The sequence below is a fragment of the Enhydra lutris genome, unplaced genomic scaffold (genome assembly GCF_002288905.1).
Source record: "Enhydra lutris kenyoni isolate GAN:26980312 unplaced genomic scaffold, ASM228890v2 scaffoldscaffold48, whole genome shotgun sequence".
NCBI lineage: Eukaryota > Metazoa > Chordata > Mammalia > Carnivora > Mustelidae > Enhydra > Enhydra lutris.
Window position 1 is genome coordinate 11924871 of NW_019154132.1, and position 26172 is coordinate 11951042.

Here is a 26172-nt window from a genome sequence, read left to right on the forward strand (position 1 = left end):
TATAACTCCTGTGCTGCCTGCTGCACAGGGTGTGTGAGAAGGACAGGGGCTGAGAACGGGACGCTAGTGAAATCCTAAGGTGCTGTCGCTGTAAAGTTTCCACAGAAAATGCACATACAATTTATCATTTTGACGTCTATTACCTTTTTCTAGAGACATCATTATTATCAGGCCACAGCCTGACTTCCCACCTGGCTTTCTCTCAGAGTTATCAGCATTCCCGAACTTTTGAGAAGACACAGAGAGGAAATGTAATTATGGTTTAAAATAATAGGGAAAGGGGAGATTCTTGGGAAATGGGGCCTCTGCTTGACAGAATGCACAGTTACAGTGCCTTCCGGTGAAGGGGATATAATCCTGTCTCTCAGGAGTATGAGACAGGATTATACCAAAAAGGGGAACGGGCTCTTTCCCATCTCCAAAGAGTAAAGCTCTTTGAGGAGTAAAGAGTAGTGTGAGCGGTTGGTCAGTGGATTGTGGCGGGTTGTTCAAACAGGTTACAGTCATCAGGTTGCTGGGGGGCCAACAGAGAGACTAAAGCTGAGGGAGGGGAGAAAGCAAATGTCCTCTAAACATATTACTTCCTCGAAACGCATCCCAGTAAGTTAACTACGTGTACGGTTCTGTGCCATGTTTTAATTTCCAAGTGAAACACTAGCATGTTTGTGTTTTCAGTTTTATTAAATTAGTTTCTCTTTTTTTTTTTTCCCTTTCAGAGAGCATTAGGTAATCAAAAGTCCACAGTAGTTGAATTCAGCAATAAAGATGCCTCTGAAATTAACAGTGAGCAAGATAAAGAAAATTCCTTAATCAAAAGTGAACCAAGAAGAATTAAAATATTTGATGGAGGGCAAGTACAAATTTTACTTTTTAAATGTACATTTAAACATACTTTTTAAATGTACATTTGCTTTCATGTGAATGAAGACTTACCAGTGCCAATTTTACATAAATGTTGCAAGGTTTCTTAGCTTATTAACAGAATCTTCATGGCAAAATATATGTTAGATTGTCATGTTAAATAATTCCATTTTGATCAAGAGAATATTTAGGAAACATCATAGGTCCTAGGAGGCAGCTAAGAACTGTTTTCAGAGTACACTCTGGGTTTCACGTAGATTTACAATAAGGAGTGCCTCGGGAAATCTGTTGTCAGACGAATTCACTGCCTATTTGATGCCTTTGTGTATTTGGTAATGAGAAAAACATATTGTAAAAGCTGATTGTAGTTGTGGCGAAGCCAAGAAATATTTCAGTACATAGAGTTGTCATTGAATTTAATAATAAAGAACACTCTTGAACCAGTGGCTTAGAAGGAGAGAGTGCTATGCCAAAATTAAACCTAGTATTGAATAAGGTTGCTTGATTAGACTTAGCTGTTAGCATATTAAGTGTTGGTGCAAAAACCTGGAATATTCTGTTACTTACAGATATGTGCATAAAATTGTATTGATTGAGCATAAAAACTGTGACTTGCTGTATTTTGTAAGTTGAATTCTAATCATCATTATTTTCTCAAAGACATAGTATCCAATCTCCCTATTTATTTTTTTTCTTTAAATTAGATATAAATCAAATGAAGAGTATGTATATGTCCGAGGCAGGGGAAGAGGAAAGTACATATGTGAAGAATGTGGAATACGTTGTAAGAAACCTAGTATGTTAAAGAAACACATACGGACCCATACGGATGTCCGCCCCTACCACTGCACTTACTGTAACTTCTCCTTTAAGACAAAAGGTATGAGATGACATTGCTTCATGGTCCTTTTTATATGTGTTGAGTTAGTAGAGCTGAGACCCAACTTTACCTACTCTTTGACCAGGGATGCAATAGCTTATATTGACTAATATAAATACGTCTTGTCAACATGGTAGACTTCTTTCTTTATTTGTCTCTAGACCTCTGAAGGGAAAAAAAAGTTTTTTTTTAATTATACACTTTTACATCATATATAATAAATAGGACATTTTAAGAGGAGAAACTGCCCTTTTTTGTTTTACTCCCCAAATTAGAGTTGCATAACACGATGACTAATACATTTCAAAAATACTTTGGGGCTGAAGAAGAGAAAGAAATTTTCATGATTACCAGTAAACTCAAAAAGATTGAAGAAAATGTTTAAATAATAACTGTAGTAAACTTATAATGATTATGTTCATGTTTTATTATCTAATTTTAGACATGAATAGCCATTTCTCTTTTTTCCATGATGCTTTTTGTTTTATACCCAAATTTATTGAATTTCAGCTTCATAAAATTGCTGTTACACTATTTAATGTGCATAGAACTCTGAACTAGTCATTAAAATTATATTTAGTACTCTTTTTGTATTCTTTATATGTTTTTATTTAAATTGTAAGTCCTTATTGTAGTTAAGGTAATTTTGCCCTCTTCAGATTCCCTGCTACATAGAATGAGTACACTACTTAGGAAATAATGCTCACTTTCTCCATTAGGCTCTTGCTCATGAATCATTATGTAAAAATATGTTACTTGAGGCTTTAATATCCCATACCACCCTTTAAAAACTAGGAATCTCTCTAAAATAAAACAATGTATTCCTAAAATTATCTGTCTGAAAGCGCAATCTCTGTTTAAAAAACTTCTTTTTATCCCTTTTGAGTGAACATGCGCCTTTTTTCTAATTATATTGGCTGTCTTCAGGGGTTTTGTTTTAAAACTTGATCAGCTCTTCAGCAGAATTTATTTCCTTTTTTGGGCTAGTGTTTATTGGTGTTTAAAGAGAGTTATAATAGGTAGCGGCTAATAAGCAGCTTCGAATTCACCCTCTTTACAAGCCACTAGTACCTGAGGCCAGAGTGATGGAAGCAACAGCAACGGGACTGTGCTCAGCTAGCTTGGAATGTTCCTGAAGAGTTTCAAGACAACATGAGTCATTGGGAGGTTCACGGTCTGTAGTCCTTCGGCTGTGATGTGGATTCCCCTTCTGGAAGTGGAGGGTGGGTTTCAGGATGTTCCTCCTGGCCTTGTGTGCCGGTGTGATAAGAGAAAGTGTTTTGATCTCTTAACCCAATTTGTTGCCCTTTCGCTGGTTTTGATCCTGTGATTAAGAAACATTGGTTACTTTCCAATAGGAGACCAGGAGGCCAAACAGAGGCCAGGGTTACTAATGAAAGATTGCCAAGTACTAAATAGAAGAGGCTCCAGGTATATGGTGAAATGAGTATTTCTCAGCAGAAGGAAGAAAAGGAATCAGGGTATTCAAAAAACTATGTTCATAAAATAAGGACAGGAGAGGGAGGAACACTTAGGTGTGGAAAGCCAGATCAGGCTCCAGAGACTTCTGGCAAAGACAAATACTCTGAATCACCAACGAGCAATCCTAGTGAAATAACTCAACAGGGCACCACATCAGGGTTGAGATAAATGTTTCTTAAAAGGCTGACGGAGCACAAGGACCCCTGAAGAGTGAGCCTGCAGTCTTCGCAGCAGTCACATCCTCCACCCCTCTGCTACGCTGCTTCTCTGAATTTACCTTAAATGTTTTGTGTTGCCAGCTAATTCTTTGGAATTATGCAATAAATACTCATTTGAAGAAAGCTACCCTGGCTAAGGAGACTGGTGAAGAAAATGCTAGAAATTCAGTCTTTTTCTCTTCCCAGCATGACAGTTCTTTATTTTACAGGTCAGCTTTCTTGTAGAAGTCTGCCTCCTGGGACTATCTGTGAGACAGACCCCACAGTATCTTCTAAAGGCAGCTAACTAACGAAAGACTTGTTTTTATTTTTTTTTTTATTTTTTTATTTTTTATTTTTTTAAAGTTTTTATTTATTTATTTGACAGACAGAGATCACAAGTAGCCAGAAAGGCAGGCAGAGAGAGAGAGAGGAGGAAGCAGGCTCCCTGCAGAGCAGAGAGCCCGATGCGGGGCTCGATCCCAGGATACTGGGATCATGACCTGAGCCGAAGGCAGAGGCTTTAACCCACTGAGCCACTCAGGTGCCCCGAGAGACTTGTTTTTAGATGAGGCTGTAGATGTTGCCCTCCTGGATTTACCTTGTTGTCCTAGTCGGTGCAGCTCGACTTCTCACTGGCTGTGTCTGGTGGTCACAGAAAGAGCGATGTAATGACAATGCGACATCAATATGGGCACGCAGAAGGGGCGAAACGGCACCCAGAGAAGGACATATGCAGTGCGAGAGAGTGATGCTTCCCATGGCAATGCGTGTAAATCTCTGCTTCGTCATTTGTCCTCTTAATTTATTTTATGAGGACATATTCAAAAGAATTTTAATTAATTTGTTTCCCTGTTTAAAGGTCAGTCAGCAGAAAATACACAGTGAGCTTTGCATCTTTACGGGATTTACTGTCATTTATACACAGAAAGCTAGACACTCTATATGTAGCCGTCAGAACCCAGAAACAAAACCTCACGTGCTTTCCAGAGGATTTAGGGTCATGTTTATTAAATCTGTTAAAAAACTTACTTGTTAAGTTAATGCACAAAGTTCATGGCATTGCTAAGGGATATTTGCATCTTAATATGTATATTTTGCATGTTAAAATGCAGAGTGTTTATTTATTTTAACTTATTTAAGAAGTAGGTTAATAATAAATAATAGCTCAAGTTATGAGAAAATGTGCTTATTAGAACTTTATATTCCCAAATTTGCCGGGTATAATTATCCATTAATTTCTATAAGAAGCAAATAATGTTCTATAGTTGTCCATTTAGGGAACAAAAGCACTTTAAAAGAGACTATTAGTAGAATTTGTAATTTGGCTTGTCATATTGTTATTATATTGAAAGTGCTTTGACTTATAATTGGAAATTTCAGCCTTATTCAGATGGCTGGGCCATTTGTTTTGAACTTTTTAATATGAAAGTTTTGAAGCAGACAGAAAAGTAAAGATCTATATCATGAATACCAATATACCAACCACCTTTTACTAATCATTAACATTTTGCCATATTTGCTTCATTTTTTCTTAAGTGTATTTAAATTAAGTATCCGACATGGCCAGGCCACGTAAGCCAGATGTCACCTCTAGAATTATAGAAGTTAGGGTTTGATGGGTCTTAGACCGCATCTGGTCCAGCACCCTCTCACAATGGAGCCCCCGAAGCACCAGACTCTGGGATGCTGTCCGGTGTACTGTCTAGCACAAGAGTTGGCTGGGACAAGTGTGACCAGTTCCACAGAATAAGGCACTTGCAGTTGTCCTGAGGTTCTACAGATAACAGCCGTGTCGCACGCCCTCCGGTGACTGCAAGCCCAGAGCTGGGAGCAACGATTTAGACATTCTTAACTCTTCTAGATGCTTATTCTGAAATACTAGTCTGCCCCTGCTAACCAAACTAAGTCTTTAGATTTTGATTGTTTTCTCAAAAGAGATGATTTTCCCTTGTTGGCAGTTTGTGTGTGTGTGTGTGTGTGTGTGTGTGTGTGTGTGTGGCCTTCTCCCCTCAAGCTGCTTGGTGTCCAGAAAAGAACCTGAGCTCTCCCCCTGCATTCATGATCATGTGGGACAAATGTGCCCAGGGGTTCCCAGTTAACCTGGTAATACTTAGCTGCTAAAGAAAACACCTCTTTAGAGATACTGTTGAGAGACTTCTAGTCAATATGGTGAAGGGAAATTAATGCAGAAAATTCTTTCTCAGCTTCCAGTGAACAGAAATTCTGTTTATGACATAACAACCAAATGTAGTTTTTTAATAGATAGTCAAGCTTGAAATTTAAAAAAACAAATTCCCAGGTAACAGAAAGAAAAAAAAACTCCATGCTAGCCCCAATAGTAATAGACACTTAAAAAATAACAATGATTAAATAAACAAACAAAATAAGAAAAAAAAAAAAGAATTTGTGGGGATATCACAGCTATCCAGCCCTGGAATGGAGTCTGAGGCTTCTGAAATAAGCCTGGCCCTCCTGCGCAGTGACTTTGGATCAAGTGAGGAAAAGATACCTCCTAAAAAGCAAAACCCCTGACCTCTGCCATGTCATTCATAGATAGAGAGTTAGTTAGTCTAGAATTAGTGGTCTGAAACCTTAAGTCCCAAGTAGAAGCAGTTGGAAAACTGATCCATAGAGATGTTCGTACAACCCAGGGTCCTTAAGACTCCATGGGAAACAGTCTTGCTGAAGATGAGCTTTCAATAACAACTACAAAGCATGCAAGGAAACAAGGTACCATGGGGGAGATCCAGCAGACACGATGGGGGAGGTTTCGGACTACAGGAACCACAGATCTTAGTGCAATCCAAGGGGACTTTAAACGAAATATAAAATGTTCTCAGAAATAAATGAGGACTACAGAATAGAAACCAAAGGCAAAAGTAGACATATCCTATTATAGTAGACTACCTCCGTCCGGGTAGCGGAGGCAGATTTGAAAAAGAGAAGCTATTAGTAATGAATAGCAAGGTTATTACAACATATAGATACCAATTCTTTTGTTTGTCCAAATTTTAGTCTTGGAATTGTATAACCACAGTCTGTGCTTTCACTTGAAATAGGAATGAAATTTGCCAGTGTTGACAAATGCGAGAGCAAAATAATACTATATAAGCTTAGTAAACATTCTTTTCCCTTAAGGAAATCTGACAAAACACATGAAGTCCAAGACACATAGCAAGAAATGTGTGGATTTAGGCGTCTCAGTAGGTTTAATAGATGAACAAGATACAGAAGAATCAGGTAAGGCTTTATTCCATATTTTTCATAAATGCTATTTACAATGTGCTGGTTTTTTTGCATCCATACCCTTCTTTCCATTGGCACTGATACTTCCTACTTCTTCCTGTCGTTGCTGCTTATTTACACGATGCATTAGACTCCTAATCAGTGTTCCCGTCTGTAGTTTGTCCTCCTTCCCACCCGTCCAACCCCACAGACGTCCATCTTCCCGAAGCATGTGTCTGCTCACACTCCTGCTCTACTGCTCATCTACCATTGGCTTCCCTTTGCCTCCCAAGTGAACTGCCAGCCGCCTGACCGCACATCTTCAAAGTCCGTTACGGTCTGCTGTCCTCCTCCTTCTCCAGCCTTGTTTCTCATTTCTTTCTTTCACCTCTCCTCATGCTTAAATTTCCTGCCTACGTGGCATTGATCTGGCTCTCTCTCTTTCCAACCTTCCCCTACACCCCCCCACCGCCCTCAATCCCCATGCAGACATGGCTCCCAGTGTGCACTGGACAAAACTCTTCCTCTCCTTCGAGGTCTAGCTCAAACCCACTGCTGCCACCAGAACATCCATTTGCATCCCCGAGATGTTTGTTACTTTGAAGAAGTTAACCGGTTGTTTTCTTAATGGTGTTCACTCAACAAATAGAAGTGTCTATCTTTGACCAATTTTGAGGGAACGTAAACCTGCTCATCTGTTCTGACTCATTAGAGAGTAGAATTATTCTCTCCTAAGACTTTTTTTTTTTTTAAGGCAAGAATTTATCAACCAAAGAGAAGTTTCCCCTAAAAAGTTGTCCTACTTTTTTTGAAACATGCCCTAAATTCGACCTTTATTTGCTTGCTATGTTTTAGCTAATATGCATTAGTTTGATATCTAGAAAATTTCCAAACAGAAAGTGGTGAGGATATCATTGAAAATATAGGTAAAAAGTCAAACGCGTTTTATTGCACCTGACAACCAGTAACACACTGATTGAATCACCCTGAATTTTTTTCTGGATACGCAAAGGAAGTGACTCACACCTTAAGTGGTAGAGCCAATATGATTCAGGATTTTGAGCACCAGAAAGGATTGCCTTTAACTCTTTTTTGGGAATAAACTGATGCATTCTTGATAGAAGAAAAAGATCATCATAACAAATTTAGGACAATAAGGAGCTTTTTACGTGTTTTAGGCACCTTGACACTTTATACATTTGGGGGATGACAATATCAGGATTTAAAAGTGCCTATCACATTAACATATGTGTTACTTTTCTGTCCTAGGAACATACTTATTAAAAGCTGATTTTTGAATTGCCAGAAATTGAATTCTATGTCATGTCTTTGTTTAAAGACACTTACACATTTAATAGAATTATTTATAATTCACTTCTAATGTATACAGCTTATTTGGTTTATTTTCTGCTCCTAGCAGTCACACAGTAAATTAACTACCATGATAAAGTGAAAAAAAATTTTTATTTGCTTTATTATTATTTGCTATATTGCTATTATATAGAGCCATTCAGAAGTAAAGAGCTAGGAAGAATGAATAAGAGTTTCAGCAAGTTTATTATTACCCACAGACTAGAAAAGGAACAAAGTAGAAATATGAAATAGTAATGTCTGAGAAGCGCAAATGTAAAAAGTAGTATTATAATATACACTCGTTTACTTGTTTTACTTTAAGAAGTATGTCTTTAAGAAGATGTCTTATAAAAATTAAGTAAAATATCTCTAGAGTCCTCTAAAGTTAGAGGAAGGTAGTGTTTATATCTAAAATTTGCATAGGAAAATTAAGTGTGGTTTGCATTATTACCATGTATTGTTTAGATTGGCTGATGGGTGGACTTACATTATCTGTCCACTCATGTTTGTATTTCTCAGCTCATTCCAGAAGCACTTGAAGCAGGTTTTAGATGATAACTCAAACTTGATAGCCTGATTCCCTATTCAGGTGGGATCTTTTGATAAAACTGGGAAGTTTTACTTGATTTTTCTCTTGGTTAAGTTTTTTTTTAATTACTCTAATTATGGGTAGCATACTCAGTTTTTTCACAGTTTTAATTGAATAGTAGATTGTAGCATCTAGGTGGATTTTGCCAAGTGCTCTACTGTACTGGAGACCTAACAATTCTTTATGAATATGCCAACCAGCATATCCTACTTTTGCTTTATGATGGGCTTGGAATGTACGTGTAACAGTAGTAAACATGTGTTGTTTTATACAGTGGACTTCTTTTCATTCTTCTGTTTTGTGCTTCTAAAAAAAATTTTTTTTTTTTTTTAAATACAGAATGATTACAAAGAGTATTATTACATGCCCTCAGGGATTCACACCAGACCTGATTATTATATTTTCTCATATTTGTCTCAAGTCTTTTTCATAAATTCAGTGTATTTAAAAAAAAAACAGTCAAGCACATCATTACACATCAGGTCACCTTTGCCGGTCACTCTCCCTCCCAGAGCCAGACACTAACTGTGCCTTTCAGTTCATTTATTGTGCTTTCATATATCCATGAATAGTATGTGGTTGGTTGGTTTGTGTTTTGAATTTGTATCAACAGTATCACCTTGTACGTAGATGCCTAGAAAATTAATTTTGCTTTATAATTTTAAATTGTTTTCTAGAACAGTTTGTCTCTGCTCATCCTTGACTCTACCTTATACTGTAAGAATTTAAATTTTGCCTGGTTGGCTGAATGAGAGCCTGCTGTCTTAATGTTTTCTTGATTACTGTCCTAAAGTGGTATCTTATGGTTCTTTGAGAAGAGGCTCCTCTCCATTAAACCGGCAGTAGTCAGAGACGGGATCTTGCTGAACAGTTCCTCAGATGTCTGTGTTTTTAGGGGAGAAAGCCCAGAAGTCTGCATGCGGTAGGATGCTACGTGGCTGGAGAGGGTTCTGTTTTCTGCCTGAACACGGCCTCTACATGCGGTGCCCCAGGACTGTGGTGATCGGTCTCTCTTTCTTTCTGCCTGTACCCACTCGCTTGGTAATCTCGTTCCATTTTCTGACAGAAATACCATCTGTCTCCTGCTGATTCCAGTATTCACGCCGGACTGGCGCATCTGTCCCGTCTGCTCACCACCCCCATTGGCGAGTCTCATGGGCGCCTCGAGTTGGACGTTCACCCCTTACCTCCAAGAAGCGCACTTCCCCTAGTGTCTTGTCCCGTCCTTCTAGCTGCTAGTCTTGAAGTCATCCTTGGTGCCTTTCCCACTTCCTTCCAAGTGTGTTCAGGATCTTCCCCACATCTGACCCCCGCTGCCGCCCAACCCTGGTCAGAGTCATCACTGCCACCACTCAGTGGCTTGGAGTACCCCTGACTGCTCTGTGTCCGACCCCAGCCCCTTGATAGACTTCCAGCACAGCAACCAAAGTGTTGTTTTTTTGTTGTGTTGTGTTTTGAATTACATCATTATTTTGCTGAAAACCCTCTAAAGGTCTCCTGTCCTTTAGAGTGCTTGGTCGGCTGTGCGCTGGGAACCCTCCGGCCCACTACCTTCCTCACACCGTCTCTCCCAAGCTCGTCTCCCATCTCTTCTGCCCTTGCTCACCCATCCACACCCACTCACATCTCCCTGCTCTTCATTAAACAGCCCAGCAGGCCCCCACTCGGGCCTTGTGCGCAGTTCTTGTCTTCCGAGTGCCCTCTGCCAGTTCTGCCGGACTTAACTCGTTGTGTCCTTCAGTGCTCTGACCAGTGCTGCTGGGTCAGCGAGGCCCTCCTGAGCCCCCCAGACAAACACACCTCCCGCTCTTCTGCCAGCAGTACTCTCTGTCCTGCTTTATAGTCCTTCCGGCCCGTGTCCCTACCAGGTGTGTTGTGTGTTTATGTGTGTTTTAGGGAAATAGAAGGTGAGGACAAGGATTCTCTGTTCGCTGTACAATCTCCGGCTTCTCAGGATGGTGGCTGGCAGGTGATAGGTAGTAAATAGTTGTTGATTTAATGAAGGGCTAGAGGGAAAAAAGTGACCTACAATCTGTCAGAAAGTTCTTCAACCTTCTTATTTTTAGAATTGGGCATGTTAGTTTTCTGTTAAATCCCTTCACTAAAATCAGACAGTAGCTATGAGATGCCATTTAACGCCTCTACCTGTAAACAGAGTTTACATGATATGGCCAAGGTAGACATAGGTATTGTCAAAGCGATGACGGCGTTCGTTTGTTAATTTGTTACTGGTTGTGGGATCAGAAGACAAGAGGGTAATTGAGGTCATCTGACTCTTCCGTTTTCCCATCTTCAGTGATGTTCACTCCAGATTGACGAAGACCTGTTTTTCGGTAGCTCTAGAGAAGAAAAGTTGCTTCTCTGGTTGATCTGTTTATGTATTTATTCAGCCCTGGAGCAGCCGTAGGTGACGTGCATGCCCCCCGCCCCGCCCTGCCACCCCAGTGTTCAGGAGTGAGCCCAGCCTCAGCTGGGGTTGGGGCAGGAGCAGGGAGGCCTGGATGGTGCAGAAAGATGACTAAGGGTACCCCCAAAGAAAGGGAAGGGACTTATTTACCCGTACATTGCTTTATTTAAAAAAGTACTGGTGAGGAGGAGGGGTAAGGGAGGGCCATCTGCTGGAGCCGAGAGAGCTGCTTGGGCAGAAGCCCCGACGACCGGGGAAAGGAATAGGTACGAAGCATGTAACTGGGACAGGACGTGAGAGCTGGACAGGGCGCACCCCTGACAGGGGCTACGGGACAGGTCAGTCCATTCAAGGGGGCTTTAGCCCAGGGAAGCCCAGGGAGCGGTGGTGCCAGCTGCCCACGTACTCGTTTGTCCTCAGATGTAACCAGAGCCTCTGCTGTGACAGTTCATGCCACTTCCGTGATGTTGTGACACTTGAAACCCATTATTTCTTTGTTATGATTTTTTTCTAGTATTTTTATTCTTTTAAACATTCCATGATACAGAAAGTGTTCCTTTTATTTAAAAAGTTTAGGTTTTTGTTTTGTTTTGTTTTTTTGATGTCATCTAAAGTCATTTAAAGCCATTGCCTCCTCGGGAGCATAGACACCTATCTTTCAATCCGAATTATTTTTTCAAATGTTTTTGAAACAAGGAAAGAAAAGATAATAGGGCTTTTAATCCATGACTCTGGAATTTTCATTGCTGAGCTTTTTTGTTTTGCTTTCTTTTGTTTTTGTTTCTCTTTTCCCCCGATGATGCTCTTTTATTTTGTAGTGGGAAATTAGACTGTAATGCCTAAAAGAAGCATGCGTTCATTAAGTGGATGGTCCCTTTCAGCAGCAGCAATAAAAAATAATTCCATGGAGCAAACGCCTCTTTCTGGAGGGCTATTTATATAAAGAGAACACCTCAGTGCTTCCGCATGCCTCATTCCTACCCAAGTTTGGGTGGGAAGTCTGGTACGGATTTTCCCTTGTGATGTCCCGTTGTATATATACATAGAAATGTGTAATGACTAATTTAGAAAACTTGCTCTTCATTTATTAAATTAGGGAGCAGTTTCCCCTGGAATTAATTTCTGTTCTCCCCATAGAATAGACGATCGTAAAAGGTAAGGGCTTGATTTGTTCCTGCTTTGATTTTTGTGTGTATTTTAAAATCCTGCCCTCATGGTCTCCATAAAGGATGTGATAAAATATAGCAGCTTGTCACAAAGTGTTTCACTTTACCGTCAGTTTCCTTTCCCAGGGGAACATGTTGGAGACGAAGTGGCTGACTTTTAAAAAGTTAGGAAGGAGAATCAATGGTTTTCAAGTATTGCAGTTCTCAATTTCGAAATGTACACTTCCGGGTAGACTGAAGCTCCGGGGTCTGAGGCTGGTCAGTGTTGGGTGACCTGCGCCAGCTCCGCCTCTCTGCACCCTCCTTGCCCACTGAGGTTCCCTGTCTCCTGGTCACAGAGTCTCCCCCGTGTAGGGATCAGACACATGGCCATGGTTCCTTGGGAGACTTCAGATGCCACATAGGCTCCTCTGCCCATCTCGACACTCCTGCCTCCTAGTGTGTTCTCCGTCTCCCCTGCCCACTGGATGAAAAGCAGGGATCAGCCTGTGTTGTGTGATGTGGGATCTTTGCACACAGAACTTGCTGTCTTCTCTTTAATGGTGAACGGTTAACAAATGCTTTCGTGGCACCCTGCGATCTTGGTATCATTTCTCATATTTGTAATTTAGCATAAATCTGATATTAAGCCCTGACTCAGGGTACTGCCAGAAACCACACTGGAATCCCGTTGCTGCACATCTACAGTAAACATTGAGGAAAAGTCAAAGGTCGGGCTGGCAGGAAGGTGCCATAGCACGCCTCACGGTTAGCTTTCTTCCCTTTATTTCAAAAAGTTAATGATTGCTGTGGCTCTTCCAATGCCTTTTGTGCCCACATGATGGCAGTTGTTGGGGTGGGGGGACGGCTGGTCTACCCTGTGAAAAGTAAAGTCTGAAATAACTAAGTCTACTAGCTGACTGTCCTTTGTGACCTAGCTTTGCCTAAACAGTTGAAATTTGTCACTACCAATGCTGATAAATGATAGATGCCCACTAAAAAATATAGTGAATAAAGAAAAATAAGTAGCCAGATTCAGAAGCTCCATGTCTTTTAGGAAACCGTTCCTCCAAAATGTCAGGGCTTGATCAGTGTGACGATGTGCGACATTGTCTTCTCCAGATACTGATTTAAATTCCTACACAATTTTGATAGCCATGCTACATTTCCTAGTCTAACCGTGTGGTGACTGTGCCGGCAGTGGTTTCCTACGGTACCTCAGGGAGGACGACTAGGGGGGCACCTGTGTGGTCAGTCAGTTAAGCTGACTCAAGGCATGATCCCCAGGTCCTGGGATCAAGCCACAAGTCAAGCTCCCTGCTCAGTGGGAAGCCTGCTTCTCCCTCTCCCTCTGCCTGCAGTAACCCCCCACCCCACCCCCTGCCCCACTCATTCGCTGTCTCTTGCTTTCTTTCACATAAATAAATAAAATCTTTAAGAAAAAAAAAAAGAGAGGATTAGATTTGGCACACATTAGTGAATGTGACGTGCGCTGAGATGGTCAGTGCCAACGTGACATGCATGACCTTCCTGGATATATTTAAATCTTGATCACCTTGGACATCCAAGAAACGGGGTAGATCTTTTTAAAGGAAAAACAACCCACAATGGTTTTGTTTGGGAGACCTCATACTAAATTCCAGAGTTTGTAGACTAGGACCCAGAAAACCTATACCAAGGATAGTGCTTATAGGTTTACAGGGAAAATTGGGCAGTTTGGTCATTTAATTTATCTTCTCTGTAGCACACCAAGATTTATCATCAAGAAATACCATCTCTGAGCTTTCTTTCGTACAACAAAATTTATTAAACGCTCATGAAAGGCCAGACAGTGTAACTACAAAGTATCTCACCAAAAAATATATGTGTGTGTGTGTGTGTGTGTGTGTGTGTGTGTGTTTAGAGATTGAATGTGTGCAGGGGGTGGGGCGAGGGTGTAGAGGGAGAGAGAGAATCTTAAGCAGGCTCCATGCTCCACACAGAGCCGGACATGGGACTCGATCTCATGACCCTGAGATCATGACCTGAGATAAAATCAAGAGTTGGATGCTTAACTGACTGAGCCACCCAGGCGCCCCCAGAATATTTATTTCTTAAATATTATTAGCATTTGGTAACGTCTTGGCCAGCTTATCGCTTTCTGGCCAAAGTTAAAGGCCTCTTAATGCTGTATGTTTATTTAGTTATTCCTTTATGTCTGCCTCATTTTGTCTATTTTCCCCAAAGTTTTACTCTGGGTTTGTTTCTCCTTAACTTCAGAATTTATTTTCCTGGCATTTATCCTAAGTCTTTTTTTTTTTCCTCCAAATTATCTTAAACCCATTCCCCACTGTGCCAACCAACATAACATTCAGAATGTCCTTCACCAGAGTCACGTGCAGGTCCCCGGTTGCTAAAGACGACTCATTAAAGCTCACTGTGAAAATGGTGTGATGAAGGACCCAAGAACCTCGATTTTTTAGAATTCCTTACTACCCTTAGCAACTGCAGGCTGCGTAGCTACCCATTTTATCCTTCAGTGGATGAATTCTTGTGCTAATTTCCAAGTGGAGTCGATTTACAGATGCGAGGAACCATTTACTTTGAATGAAGCAGGAGGAATTATAAGTTTCTCTAAGCCAGCCATTAAAATGTGGACACTTGGCATTTGAAAGAAGTTCCCACTTAGTTTAAAACCAGCAACTCAAGCTGTAATTATAGTAGTACGTGCTCACGAAGTCTCATCCCTCCAGCCAGCCCGCCCGTGGTGCTCGTCGTCTGGGCCATGCAAAATTGCACAGTCTCTGGAATTTCATCCCTGTGCTCTTGGGGTGGTAGTGAGTACTTTCGCGTTTTCACCTTTTGTGTCAAAAACCGTGCTGCCGGCTATTTGCTTTCTGTGCCTTGATCCAAAGAATGTTTTTGTCAACAGAGTGCCGGACTGCAGTGCTAGGAATGTTAGTACGTGCCCTCGGCTGCCCAACGGGGAGGACTGGCCAGTGTGGCCAGTGCAGCTGCGGATCTGATCTTGCTGGGGTTTAAGTCTAGGGTAATGTGTGGAAGAGCTTGATGGCAGACCGCAGGATTTAAAACCTGTATCATATTTGCCCTTAAAATTAATTGAATTTTTCTAAATGAAATTCTGTCGACATGAAACCTATACAGTATGTTTCTGTCATTCTGGGATTTTCAGGGAAAACACGAGTGCTCCTTTTTAAGAAAACGTTCCATGTATAATACAAAACCATAATAGCTCTGGAGATTTCTGTGTAAGATAAAGTGTTAATACCATTAACAAACGACACGGATAGGAGTCTTCTGGTTTTACTTCCCGAAGTGAACAAACATTAAACTCTGGCCCCATTACCTTCTTAATGATGTTTTCATCTTTAAAAAACAAAAACAAAATAACCCAATAACCTATTACTGCCATAGTTGCAGGCTTTACAAGAATTTTTTCCCTCAAGTTGTTGCTGTTTATGTCTCCAAGTACTGTTTCCAAATATGTGAGCAAAACAAAAACAGGAAGCAGACGATGGGAGTCTGCAGCTCTGGCCTCCTGTGAATCCGATTCTTCCAGCAGGTGTCACTGTGTGGCAGCGATGGGAGGTCCCGGCTCTCCTTTGTCCCACCCACGCTGAAGTTGGAACTACATCTTTAGAGAAATTGGGTGACAGAGTGTATGGAAACGTTTACTTTTGAAGAACAGTAGTGCCGCATTGCCTACCTCTTCTTTCCTTCATGAATTTAAATTCACAGAAATTAAGGGAATTAATTTTCCACTTCCATAAATTTTTACTGAGTATTGGAAAAATTTACAAGCAGGGAGGGAATATGTCTAGGAGGACATAAACTAGATAGAATGTGTAAGGGCCACGCATTTATGAACTTGTTAATAAGCAAGTGTGGATTTTTTTTTTTTTTTTTTATGTCTGTTGTAGAGTCTCTGGGGGAGGCGGAGGGGTGAGCTATAGCCTTTATCCTCCTGGAGTGTTACACTCTACACCAAAAAAAAAAAAAAAAAGATCAATGGGGGTAGAATAGTAGGAAATCTGTACATCTTATCCGCATAATGACAGGACTCCCAAGTGCATGAAAAGCTGGTTCCAAGTTTTGGCTTTGATGCTTCCTAGCCACAGAGACATCTCTTAACTTCCTTGCTAAGAAGAGTTTGAGATCACTGCTGTCACGTGGTGCTGGTTAAATTGAAACAGGATAGCAGAGCCTGGATGTTGGCCAACTCTTTCTGAAAAGGGCCTGATAGTGAGTATTTCATGTTCCGTGGGTCATGTAGCCTCTGTCATGACTACTAACATTTGTGGTTGTGACCAAAGGCTGCCTTGGACAGTTTGTAAACCAGTGAGCCTGCTGCGTGCCGGGAAAACTTTATTGACAAGAACAAGCAGCGAGCCACACGCGGCCTGCAGCCACAGTTTGCCAGTGTCGGATACAGCAGGAACTGTGCACAGCGTGCACATAGTTCTCATACTATGTAATGCGCTACGGCAAAATGGACAATACCACAGAGTCCTAAATGGTAAGTTTTCGGAGTAGTTAACAAATCTGCGTTCTCATGCTTGCCGGCTTGTGATCACAAACAAGTCATTTTTCCTGTCTTCGTCTTCCGTCGGCACAATTTCTGATGTGGTAGTAATAATGTCCTTTGGGCATAGGCGCAGGGCTAAGGGGACAGTGAAGTTATATGAAAGGACTTGTATTAACACGAGAGAACGGGGTTGGTGGGCTCTGCCTTGGGATGGGTATTTAAAAGGATGCCATTGTCTCCCATTCGTTTGAGCTATCCCTTTTCAATTTTCTCTGTCACCCTAGAGTATCAGCCCTGTTTAACATACATGTATGTAATATGTAATGTAATGATCCAGAGTTTATGTTCAGGTTTCCAGACTTGGAAACTCCCCCTTCAGGAGTTTCAGGACACAGCACATGCAGAGATAAACATTACTCTGTCCTTGTCCTGCGGAAGGAAAACTACAGAGAGGAATCCCAGCCCTTCTTAACTCCTCTCCAGGCTGTAGGCCTGTGGCTCTGTCTAGGGAGAAAGGTCCAGGGAAGCCACTCTGCAGCTTTCCCACCCATCATACCTCCAGCTTTAGTCTGAAACTTGCCGTGATCAAGGCAAAATCAGATTAACATGGAGCCAAATAGTTTTACGTCCTTCCACATTAAACGATATATGGTGTTCGTTTTTAAATCCTTCATGTAAATTGCGTGTGTATGTGTGTGTATAAAATTTAAAAATTTTAAAGATTTATACTATTCTACAAGTATTCTTAAACTTCCATAGTCACTACAAAGTCCAGTGTATGTGTTGTGAGGTTAACGTTGAGTGATTAGTTTACATTCCTGGGGATTGCATTTTATAGGTTCTGCTATGCGTAATCAAATAATTACATGAAGCTTTTAATTTCTGTGCCTATAAACATTCGACTCATGCATATTTATAAGCTAGCTTAATTTCTATAATTTATTGTTGACCTTTCAGAGCACTCTGTAGTTAGATTTTTAAAATAGGATATTTGAATGTGCAACATTTAGCCAGAGACTCAGGAGCCAGGCGAGCTGTGGGCTTGACACTTAAAAATAATTTACAGTTTACTTTTTTTTTTTAAGATTTATTTATTTATTTATTTATTTGACAGATAGAGATCACAGGTAGGCAGCGAGACAGGCAGAGAGAGAGGAGGAAGCAGGTTCCCTGCTGAGCAGAGAGCCCGATGTGGGGCTCGATCCCAGGACCCTGGGATCATGACCTGAGCCTAAGGCAGAGGCTTTAACCCACTGAGCCACCCAGGCGCCCCCAGTTTACATTTTTTAAATCATTATCTGAGAAAATATCAAGTCCTTATCTGCTCCTTGTCTTAGTTATGATCAAATAGCATTGGCGTGTATGTAGCACGAAGCCACATTCTCCCCGAGCCCCGGTGGCTGGAAGAACCCTACGTCCAGCTGACTAAGAGATGCAAAACCAGGTACAAAATACAAGGCAGAAAGAGTTGTAGGTGCTGAAAATTTAACACATGTATTTGGGAGAAATTTCCTGTGCTTCTAAAAATTCACCAAGAGGAGCATTGGATTTGATTTCAAGAATTAATGGTTTCCTACTAAACAATAAGAAAGAGAAAATTGCTTATCAGAGAAAGAAGCCTTGATGGGTATAAGAACAGCAGGGAAGTGGATATTGTGCAAGTTTATCTGAAGGAGACAGAATATTGGTGTTGAGGGAGTAAAATAAAGACCCTGGAGTACTGGCAAATTGTTTGTTTTATGCAGCTTTCCAAGAGATTATTTTCATCTTAAGAGAAAAGCTGCAAAACGCGTACAGAGTTCTTGTATACTCCTCACCCAGCTTCCCCTTATGTTAGCATCTTACAGAACTACGGAATGTTTGCCAACACTAAGAGATTAACTTCAGCTCAACATTAGTAACTAAAGTACAGAAGTGACTTGAGTTTCACCATTTTTTCCACCGATGTCCTTTCTCTGGCCCAGGATCCCCTTCCGAATCCCACATGGCACTTGGCAGTCATGGCTCCTTTGACTCCTCTGATGACTTCCTCGGTCTCTGTTGTCTCTCATAACCTTGCCATTTGTAGGGAATACTGATCAGTCATTTTGTAGAATGTCCTCAGAGTGGGGTTTTCTGGTGGATGCTCATGATTGGATTGAGGTTTGCATCATTAGGAACATGCCGTAGAGTGATTGTACTTGTCGCAGTGTTGTTGTATCCGGATATGTCAACAGGTATTATTGGTCACGTTAACCTATATTAACACGATCTTCCAGGACTCTGGAAGGACTTTGGCTAATCTTCCAGGGCTCTCTACTGTAAACTTACTGTTGTTCCCTTTGTAAATATTAAATGTTTATGGGAGATACGTTGAGACTATGCAGATACTCTGCTTATACACTGATGGATCTTGCCTATAATGAGTATTACTAGGGTGTTCTGATTTATTAACTGGAATTTTTCTGCAGGGAGAAGTTACCATTTCTTCATTTGTTCTTTCATCCTTTCATTCATTTACATCTGTATGGACTCAAGGATACGTATTTTATTCTTTGGGTTATGATCAGTCTTACCGTTTTTTATTGTGTAGCTCAAGTTCTCATTAGCCATCAAGAGTTGAGGTCTGTTCCTGTACCCTTTTGACTTGCCCCATCTTTTTTTTTTTTCTTTAAGAAGTTCCTTATTTTCTAGCACCCCTAGATGTTTCAGCCCTGACATCAACCATTTCTCCAAGGACCTCTGGTTCCCCCTACTGGAGAATGGTGTTTAGAAACCAAGATCTCGCAGGTGGTGTGTTCACTGCTACTGACCTGTCACTGCTTCTGTCCTCTGTCACTGGGTAGAGTTAGGAAGTATATGTACATATGCTAACTCCTACCTACACACACACCTATATTCATTTCTGTATCTGGGGGTGGGCATGCACACACACACATACATAAACACACACTTATGCAGTATACATGAATGAAACATGAGTCCATATTGATAGTCCCAATTTCAGTCCACACGGTTGATTCTAGCCTTCTCTATTTCCTTCTTTTTCTTTTGCCTGCAGTGAGGAACCTGGTTCCCATCTACACTATGTTTGCATATTTGTTCAGCTCTAGTTTTTTGTTTTTTTTTTAAGATTTATTTATTATGGGAGAGGGGCAGAGGGAGAGAGAGAGAGGGACTCTCAGGCAGACTCCCTGCTGAGCGTGGAGCCTGACATGGGACTCAATTCCATGAACCATGAGATCATGACCTGAGCTGAAACCAAGAGTCAGACACCCAACCAACTGAGCCACCTGGGTGCCCCTTGCAGAGCTCTAATATTAATGAACCAGTTTCAGAAATCCTAACCCACTTGCAAAAAAGCAGATTTACAGTTGCAGTCAGTGTTTGTGTGCAGTTCTTTTTGTCTTCAGCCTTCACTTCATCCGGTCAGAACCCTCACCCAGGGGGGAGCCTTTTTCCCACCCCTTCAGAGCGGTTATGAAGTTCACTTGTACTTCAGTTAGCATCATCTGTCTCAGCTCGCATTCCATCTTGGATATGTCCCACATCCTAACTGATTTTGTTTCTGTTGACATACCGTAAAGTTCACTTCATGGCATTGAGCTCACTTTAGGGCGGTCTTTGACAAATGTGTAGAATGATTATGTCCAACCCCACAGTTCCATACAGGGGCATTCCATCACCCCCCAAATTCCCCTGTGCCATTCCCTTATAGACATCTGCTGCCCCTGCCCGACAGCCCCTCACAACCACTGATCTCTTTCTTTCCCTATGGTCATGAGTTTTCCAGAGTGCCATATGAAAGGAATAATAGAATGAATAGCCTTGGGGGTCTGGATTCTTCCATTTAGTTCATTTCTTTTGTATTGTTGCGTAGTATTCCAGTTGTATCAATGTGCCGTAGTTTGTTATCCTCAGACTGGTGGAAAGATCTAGATTGCTGCCAGTATTTGGCAAATATGAATAAACCTGCTGTAAGACCTTCATGTTAAGGTTTTCATATCAATGTAAGTTCCGATTCCTGCACGGTTTGACAGGAGGAGTGGAATCTCTGGGTGTTGTGGCTGGGAGACGCATAGCTTTATAACAGGCGGTCAAACTGGTTTTCAAAGTGCCTGTGCCATCTTACATCCCCACCAGCAATGTAGGAGAGTCCAGTGTTCTGTGACCTTACCCGCACGTTTTGAAAAAAATATTCTAATAGGGGGTACAGTGGCATTTCGTTGCAGTTTTTACTTGCACTTCTTCGACTGATGACAATGAGCATATTTTCATATGCTCTTTGCTTTCCAGATGTCTTCTTTGGTGAAGTGTTTGTTCAAAAATTTTGCCCATTTTTTTAAAGTGGGGTATTTATTTACTTATTGTTGAATTTTGATATTTTTAAAATATATCCTAGATACCATTTCTTTGCCCGAAATGTGCCTTGTAGGTGTTTTCTTGCAGTCTCTGCTTGTCTTTATTCTTTTTTGTAGTGTCTTTCTCAGAGAAAAAAGGGCTTTTATAAAATATTAATGAAGCCTTAGTTGATCAATTTTTTAAAATTGTGCTTTTGATGTCATACGTAAGAAATCTTTTGTCTACTCCAAGGTTACACAGATTTTCTACAGTTCTCTTTAAGAAGTTTTACAGTTTTATATTTTACATTTACATTGAGTTATTGTATAAGGTATAATGTATGTGTCATTTTTTTCATATGTGGTTGTCCATTTGTTTCAGCAACAATTTATTGAGAAGACCGTCCTTTCCCCATGGAAACCGCCTTTGTCAAAAATTTAGCTAACTATATTTGTGTGGTTTTTATCTCTGATTCTCTCCACTCATCTGTTGGTCCCTATATGTCTGTCCTTCTGCCAATACCACACTGCTTGGGTCTGAGTTCTTCAACTTTTCTTTTCCTAAACGTCTTTGGCTATTCTAGTTTTTTTTTTCCCTTTGAAATTTTGGAATCAAGTTGTCAATATCTGTAAAACGCTTATGAGATTTTTTGTTTGTTTTTGTTTTTTGTTTTTGTTTTTTTAAGATTTTATTTATTTATTTGTCAGGAGAGAGGAGCAAGAACGAGCACAGGCAGACAGAGTGGCAGGCAGAGGCAGAGGGAGAAGCAGGCTCCCTGCCAAGCAAGGAGCCCGATGTGGGACTCGATCCCAGGACTCTGGGATCATGACCTGAGCTGAAGGCAGCTGCTCAACCAACTGAGCCACCCAGGCATCCCTGCTTATGAGATTTTTAATGGAATTGTATTGCATCTGTAGATCAGATTGGGGAAGAAATGCTTTCTTAACAATACTGAAATTTCCAGTCTGTGAATATTAGTATATTTCTTCATTTATTTCCTGTCTTTGGTTTCTTTAACTAGTATTTTGTAGTTTTCAACATACAGGTCCTTTTTTAAATTTATACTTAGATTTCATTATTTTAGTGCTATTTTAATTAGTATTGTATCTTTAATTTTGAATTCTAGCTTTCATTGGTGGGTCATAGAATTCTTAAAAGTTTTTTTCTAAGATTTTATTTATTCATTTGAAAGAGCGACAGAGATAGCGAGAGAAAGCAGGAGTAGGGAGGAGAGGGAGAAGCAGGCTCCGCACTGAGCAGGGAGCCTGCCTGGAGACTCTTGACCCCAGGTCACAACCTGAGTTGAAGGCAGATGCTTAACCAACTGTACCCTTAATAGATTTTCTATTATCCTTTTAATGTCTCTGGATTTATAGTAGTAGTCCCCTTTTCTTTCCTAATGCTGGTAATTTGTATCTTTTTTTCTTAGCCAGTATTACTAGATATTTATCAATTTTATTCTTTTTTTTTTTTTTTCAAAGACCCAGCTTTTGGTTTCATTGACTTTCTCTGCTCTTTTTTTTTGTCGATTTCTTTATTTCCATTCTTATCTCTATTATTTCCTTTCTGCTCCCTGCTTTGGTTTTTGTTTTCTTTTTCTAGTTTCTAAATGTGAAAACTCTGATTATTTATTTAAGGCCTCTCTTCTAATAGAAGCGTTTGATACAGTACATTTCCCAATAAACACTTCTTTAGCTGCCTTCCACAGTTTTCATGTTATATTTTAATTTTCGTGTAGCTCAAAGTATTTTTGATCTTTCTTTGATACTTTTTCTTTGACTCAAGGATTATTTAGGAATGTTAGGTAAATCTGGAATATTGAGGGATTTTCAAGTATATCTTCCAGTTATTGGTTTCTTGTTTCATTCTGTTTTCATCCAAAAACATATTCTATATGACTTTCATTACTTAAATTTGTGGAGTTTTCCTTTGTAGCTCTGAATATGATATATATTGGTAAACGTTGGTAAACGTTCCAAGTATACTTATAAGGAAAACATATTCTCTGTTGGGTGGAATGTTCTGTAACTGTCAGCTGGGACAGGTTATTTGATAGCGTTTTTCAGGTCTTCTGTGTTCTTACTGACTTTCTGTATTCTTTTTCCATGAATTACTGAGAGTAAAATGTTCTGAAGTCTTCAGCTATAATTGTGGATTGGTTTATTACTTTTTTCAGTTTTAGCCTCATTTATCTTGAGGCTCTGATTTCATTGCTACGCAATTAGGATTATATAATAGTGAGGCTAACTCCATATCATTACATAATGTTCCTGTTCAGTTTTGATAATATTCTTTGTTCTCAAATCTACTTTGTCTACTATTAGTATACTAGTGTTTCCATCTATAATTTAGTTAATGTCATAAGGTATATCTTTCTCCAAACTTTACTTTCAATCTACTTGTCTTTATATTTAAAATACGTTTCTTGCACACAATACATATACTTGACACTTGCTTTTTTTAATCCAGTTTAGCAATTTCTCTCCTTTAGTTCACATTAGGCCATTCCTTTTAATGTCATTTTTCCGTGTAGTAGAATGAAACGTATCATCTTGCCAGCTGTTTTTTTTTATATTTTTTTACTTAATTGAGCATTTTTTATGATTTTGTTTTCTCTTCCTTGACCTGTTTTTCATACTTTGTTATATTATTTACACTTGTTTTATTTATCTCCTCCTTGACTTTATTATTTATACCTTTTTGAAAAATTGAGTTGTCTTCCTTCAAATAATGGTACATTACTTCACAGGTAGTGTGAAGACTTTGTAACAGTGTATCACAATTCCTCCTTTCCATCCTTTGTGCTGTAGCTTTCCTCCCTTCTCCATTTACCAATGCTGTAAACACACAGCATACTGTGACTGCTGTGGACATTCAGTTGTCTTTTAGAGCAAGCAATTAGAACTTTAGAGTAATAATTTTATCTTTATCCTATTTCTGAAGCTCTTCATTTGCGTGTGTGTGTGTGTGTAGATCCACATTCCCATCTAATACCATATTCTCTCTGCCTAAAGAGCTTCCTTTTACATTTATTGTCAAGTACGTCTGCTGACAGTGAATCCCCTCGGTTTAGGTTTTTCTAAGAAAGTCTGAATTTCTCCATCTTTGAAAATTATTGCCAATGAGCATAGACTTCTGGGTTGAACCATTTTCTTGTTGTCATTGTTACTGTTTTTCATTGGTAGTGTTTCATTTCATTCCTTTTCATAGTTTCCATCTCTCAGCTGAAATTCCCACTAGACATTTCATGTTGTCCACCATTCCCATGAGAGCCTTTAACACATCGCTTATTTTAAATGCTCTGGCACATCTGATGTCTGTATCCCATCCAACTGGTTCTGATTGCTTTTTCTCTTCTGAGTATGGTTTTTTTTCCCCCTGCCTTTCTGTATGCCTTGTAATTTTTGTTGAAAGCTAGACATCTTCTGTAAGACAGCAGAAACTGTAAACAGTCTTTCTGCCTCCTAAGGGGTGTGTCCCTCCTGCTGGGCCTTTATGTGGGCATTAGAGTGTCTCTAGTTAGGAATCCGACCCTGTGTGAAAGATCCATTGTAGCTATGGCAACTCTGAGGGCACCAGAGGCTTCAGATTGCTACAGAGATAATTTGTCTTTGGGGTGGTGAGTGGATTATGAGAGCAATGCCTGTTTCAGTCCCAGTTTTAGGTCTTCCCTGTGTACTGTGTCTCAGTGAGAGTCACTGTACACATTCCTGTTCTCCTGTCCCTCGCCCAGCAGATTTTGGCTGTTACCTGTCACTTAAAGGTCTTAGCTTGGTATTAAGGGGTGAGGAGGAGGACAGGATGCCACCTGTGTTCTGATTCAGCCTGTCTTCCACATGTACCAGGTTCTTAGGTTTCTGGGCTGTGGCCCTTGTGCTTCCTGACCACTCCCTCAGCCGCTGCGGTAACTCAGCTGGTAATCTTTTCCCCTTCAAGGAGTAGAGCTGTGTTTTTTCTCCTATTCCTCCCCTTTCGTCACTGCAGTATGTTTTCACCAGTGTCCTGAGAGCAGCGATGCTTGTGCCCTTCCCTTCACAGGGTAGCGTTTTTTTCCTAGTTGGAAGGGAGGAAGTGGATCCAGGTGGAATCTCTTGTCCTTTCTCTATGGCCACTGCTCCTGTCCTCCAGATCTGGATCACAATGGATACTGAGTGCTCTCTTCTGTGAGCACTTGAGCGGGGTTCACAGCATAGAGCCTGCAGGAGAGCATGGTTTCAGAGGATTCACACAATCCTGCCAGACCGTAGTTGGCTCTAACCAGTGCGTCAGCTGTTTAGCTGAACTCTTCCGGCCAATGTCCCATTGCCTCCACCCCAGGTGATGCAGACTTGGTGTCTCCTCTCTTCCTGCAGACCCTGTCTCCGCTTGGAGTTTGGACTCTTTGACTAGGATCTCAGCTTTAGGAGGCGTATTGAAAAAGTCGGAAATATAAAATTAGGCCTGTTCTCTTTTAAAATAGAGTAATAGTTCTTAAGGTAAAGCAAGTTTCATCCTAGTTAGATTTTGTAGCAGGGCTGACCTCTGATGAAATCAACCTCCCTCTCTGGTCACCTGTTCTCCTAATCATCTGGTGTCTTCTGATTTTCTTCAACTTTCCCCTTTAAGAGGAAAAAAAAAAGTACCTAAAAGTGTCTGATTTGGCACTATTGTGGCAAACTCAAAACAAATTGGGAATGACTCTTCAGTTTTAGAATTTCAAACATCAGATAGGATTGCAGAAAGGTATCTGTGAGGCAGGAGGCACGGCAATTCTCCAGAAACCACCCATTCCATCTCTAGCATGGGCTCCTGGTGGGATTCAGCAAATCAGTGTTATTTTATAGCAAAACAGCAGAACCCCTAAGGCAAAAAGCAAATGAAAATCATGTTTTAAAGTAGCCTACATGCATATGTTTTTGTCCTTGAATGTTTTAATTCTAAAAGTAACATATACTTGAGATAAACAACTTAAAAATTCTAACCCATTCCATCTTCTTGAAATAATCACCCTCAGATGTTTTGGTGTCCATCCCTTAAGACATTTCTCTAAGAACTTATCTTTGTCATATACAAGGAGTAGTAAAATAAATTAAGATGCAGACCATTTGTGATATGCAGGAAATAAACCTCTTCAAAATACATGTGTAAAAGCAGATGTTAAAAAGTATGTAAATGAAGAATGTTTCAGAGCTAAGTTGAATACAAT

The 26172-nt window shown here is 40.4% G+C and overlaps 1 protein-coding gene across 2 annotated transcripts in view; it reads left to right on the forward strand.

Moving 5' to 3' along the window:
• Positions 1–26172, forward strand: part of LOC111156653 (human immunodeficiency virus type I enhancer binding protein 1) — a 141012-nt gene that overhangs the window by 110589 nt on the left and 4251 nt on the right. For both annotated transcript variants that reach the window (XM_022517672.1, XM_022517673.1), the window contains exons 5-7: positions 717–850; positions 1566–1741; positions 6562–6663. In XM_022517672.1, the coding sequence (XP_022373380.1) occupies positions 717–850; positions 1566–1741; positions 6562–6663 (412 nt within the window). The remainder of the gene's footprint in view (positions 1–716; positions 851–1565; positions 1742–6561; positions 6664–26172) is intronic.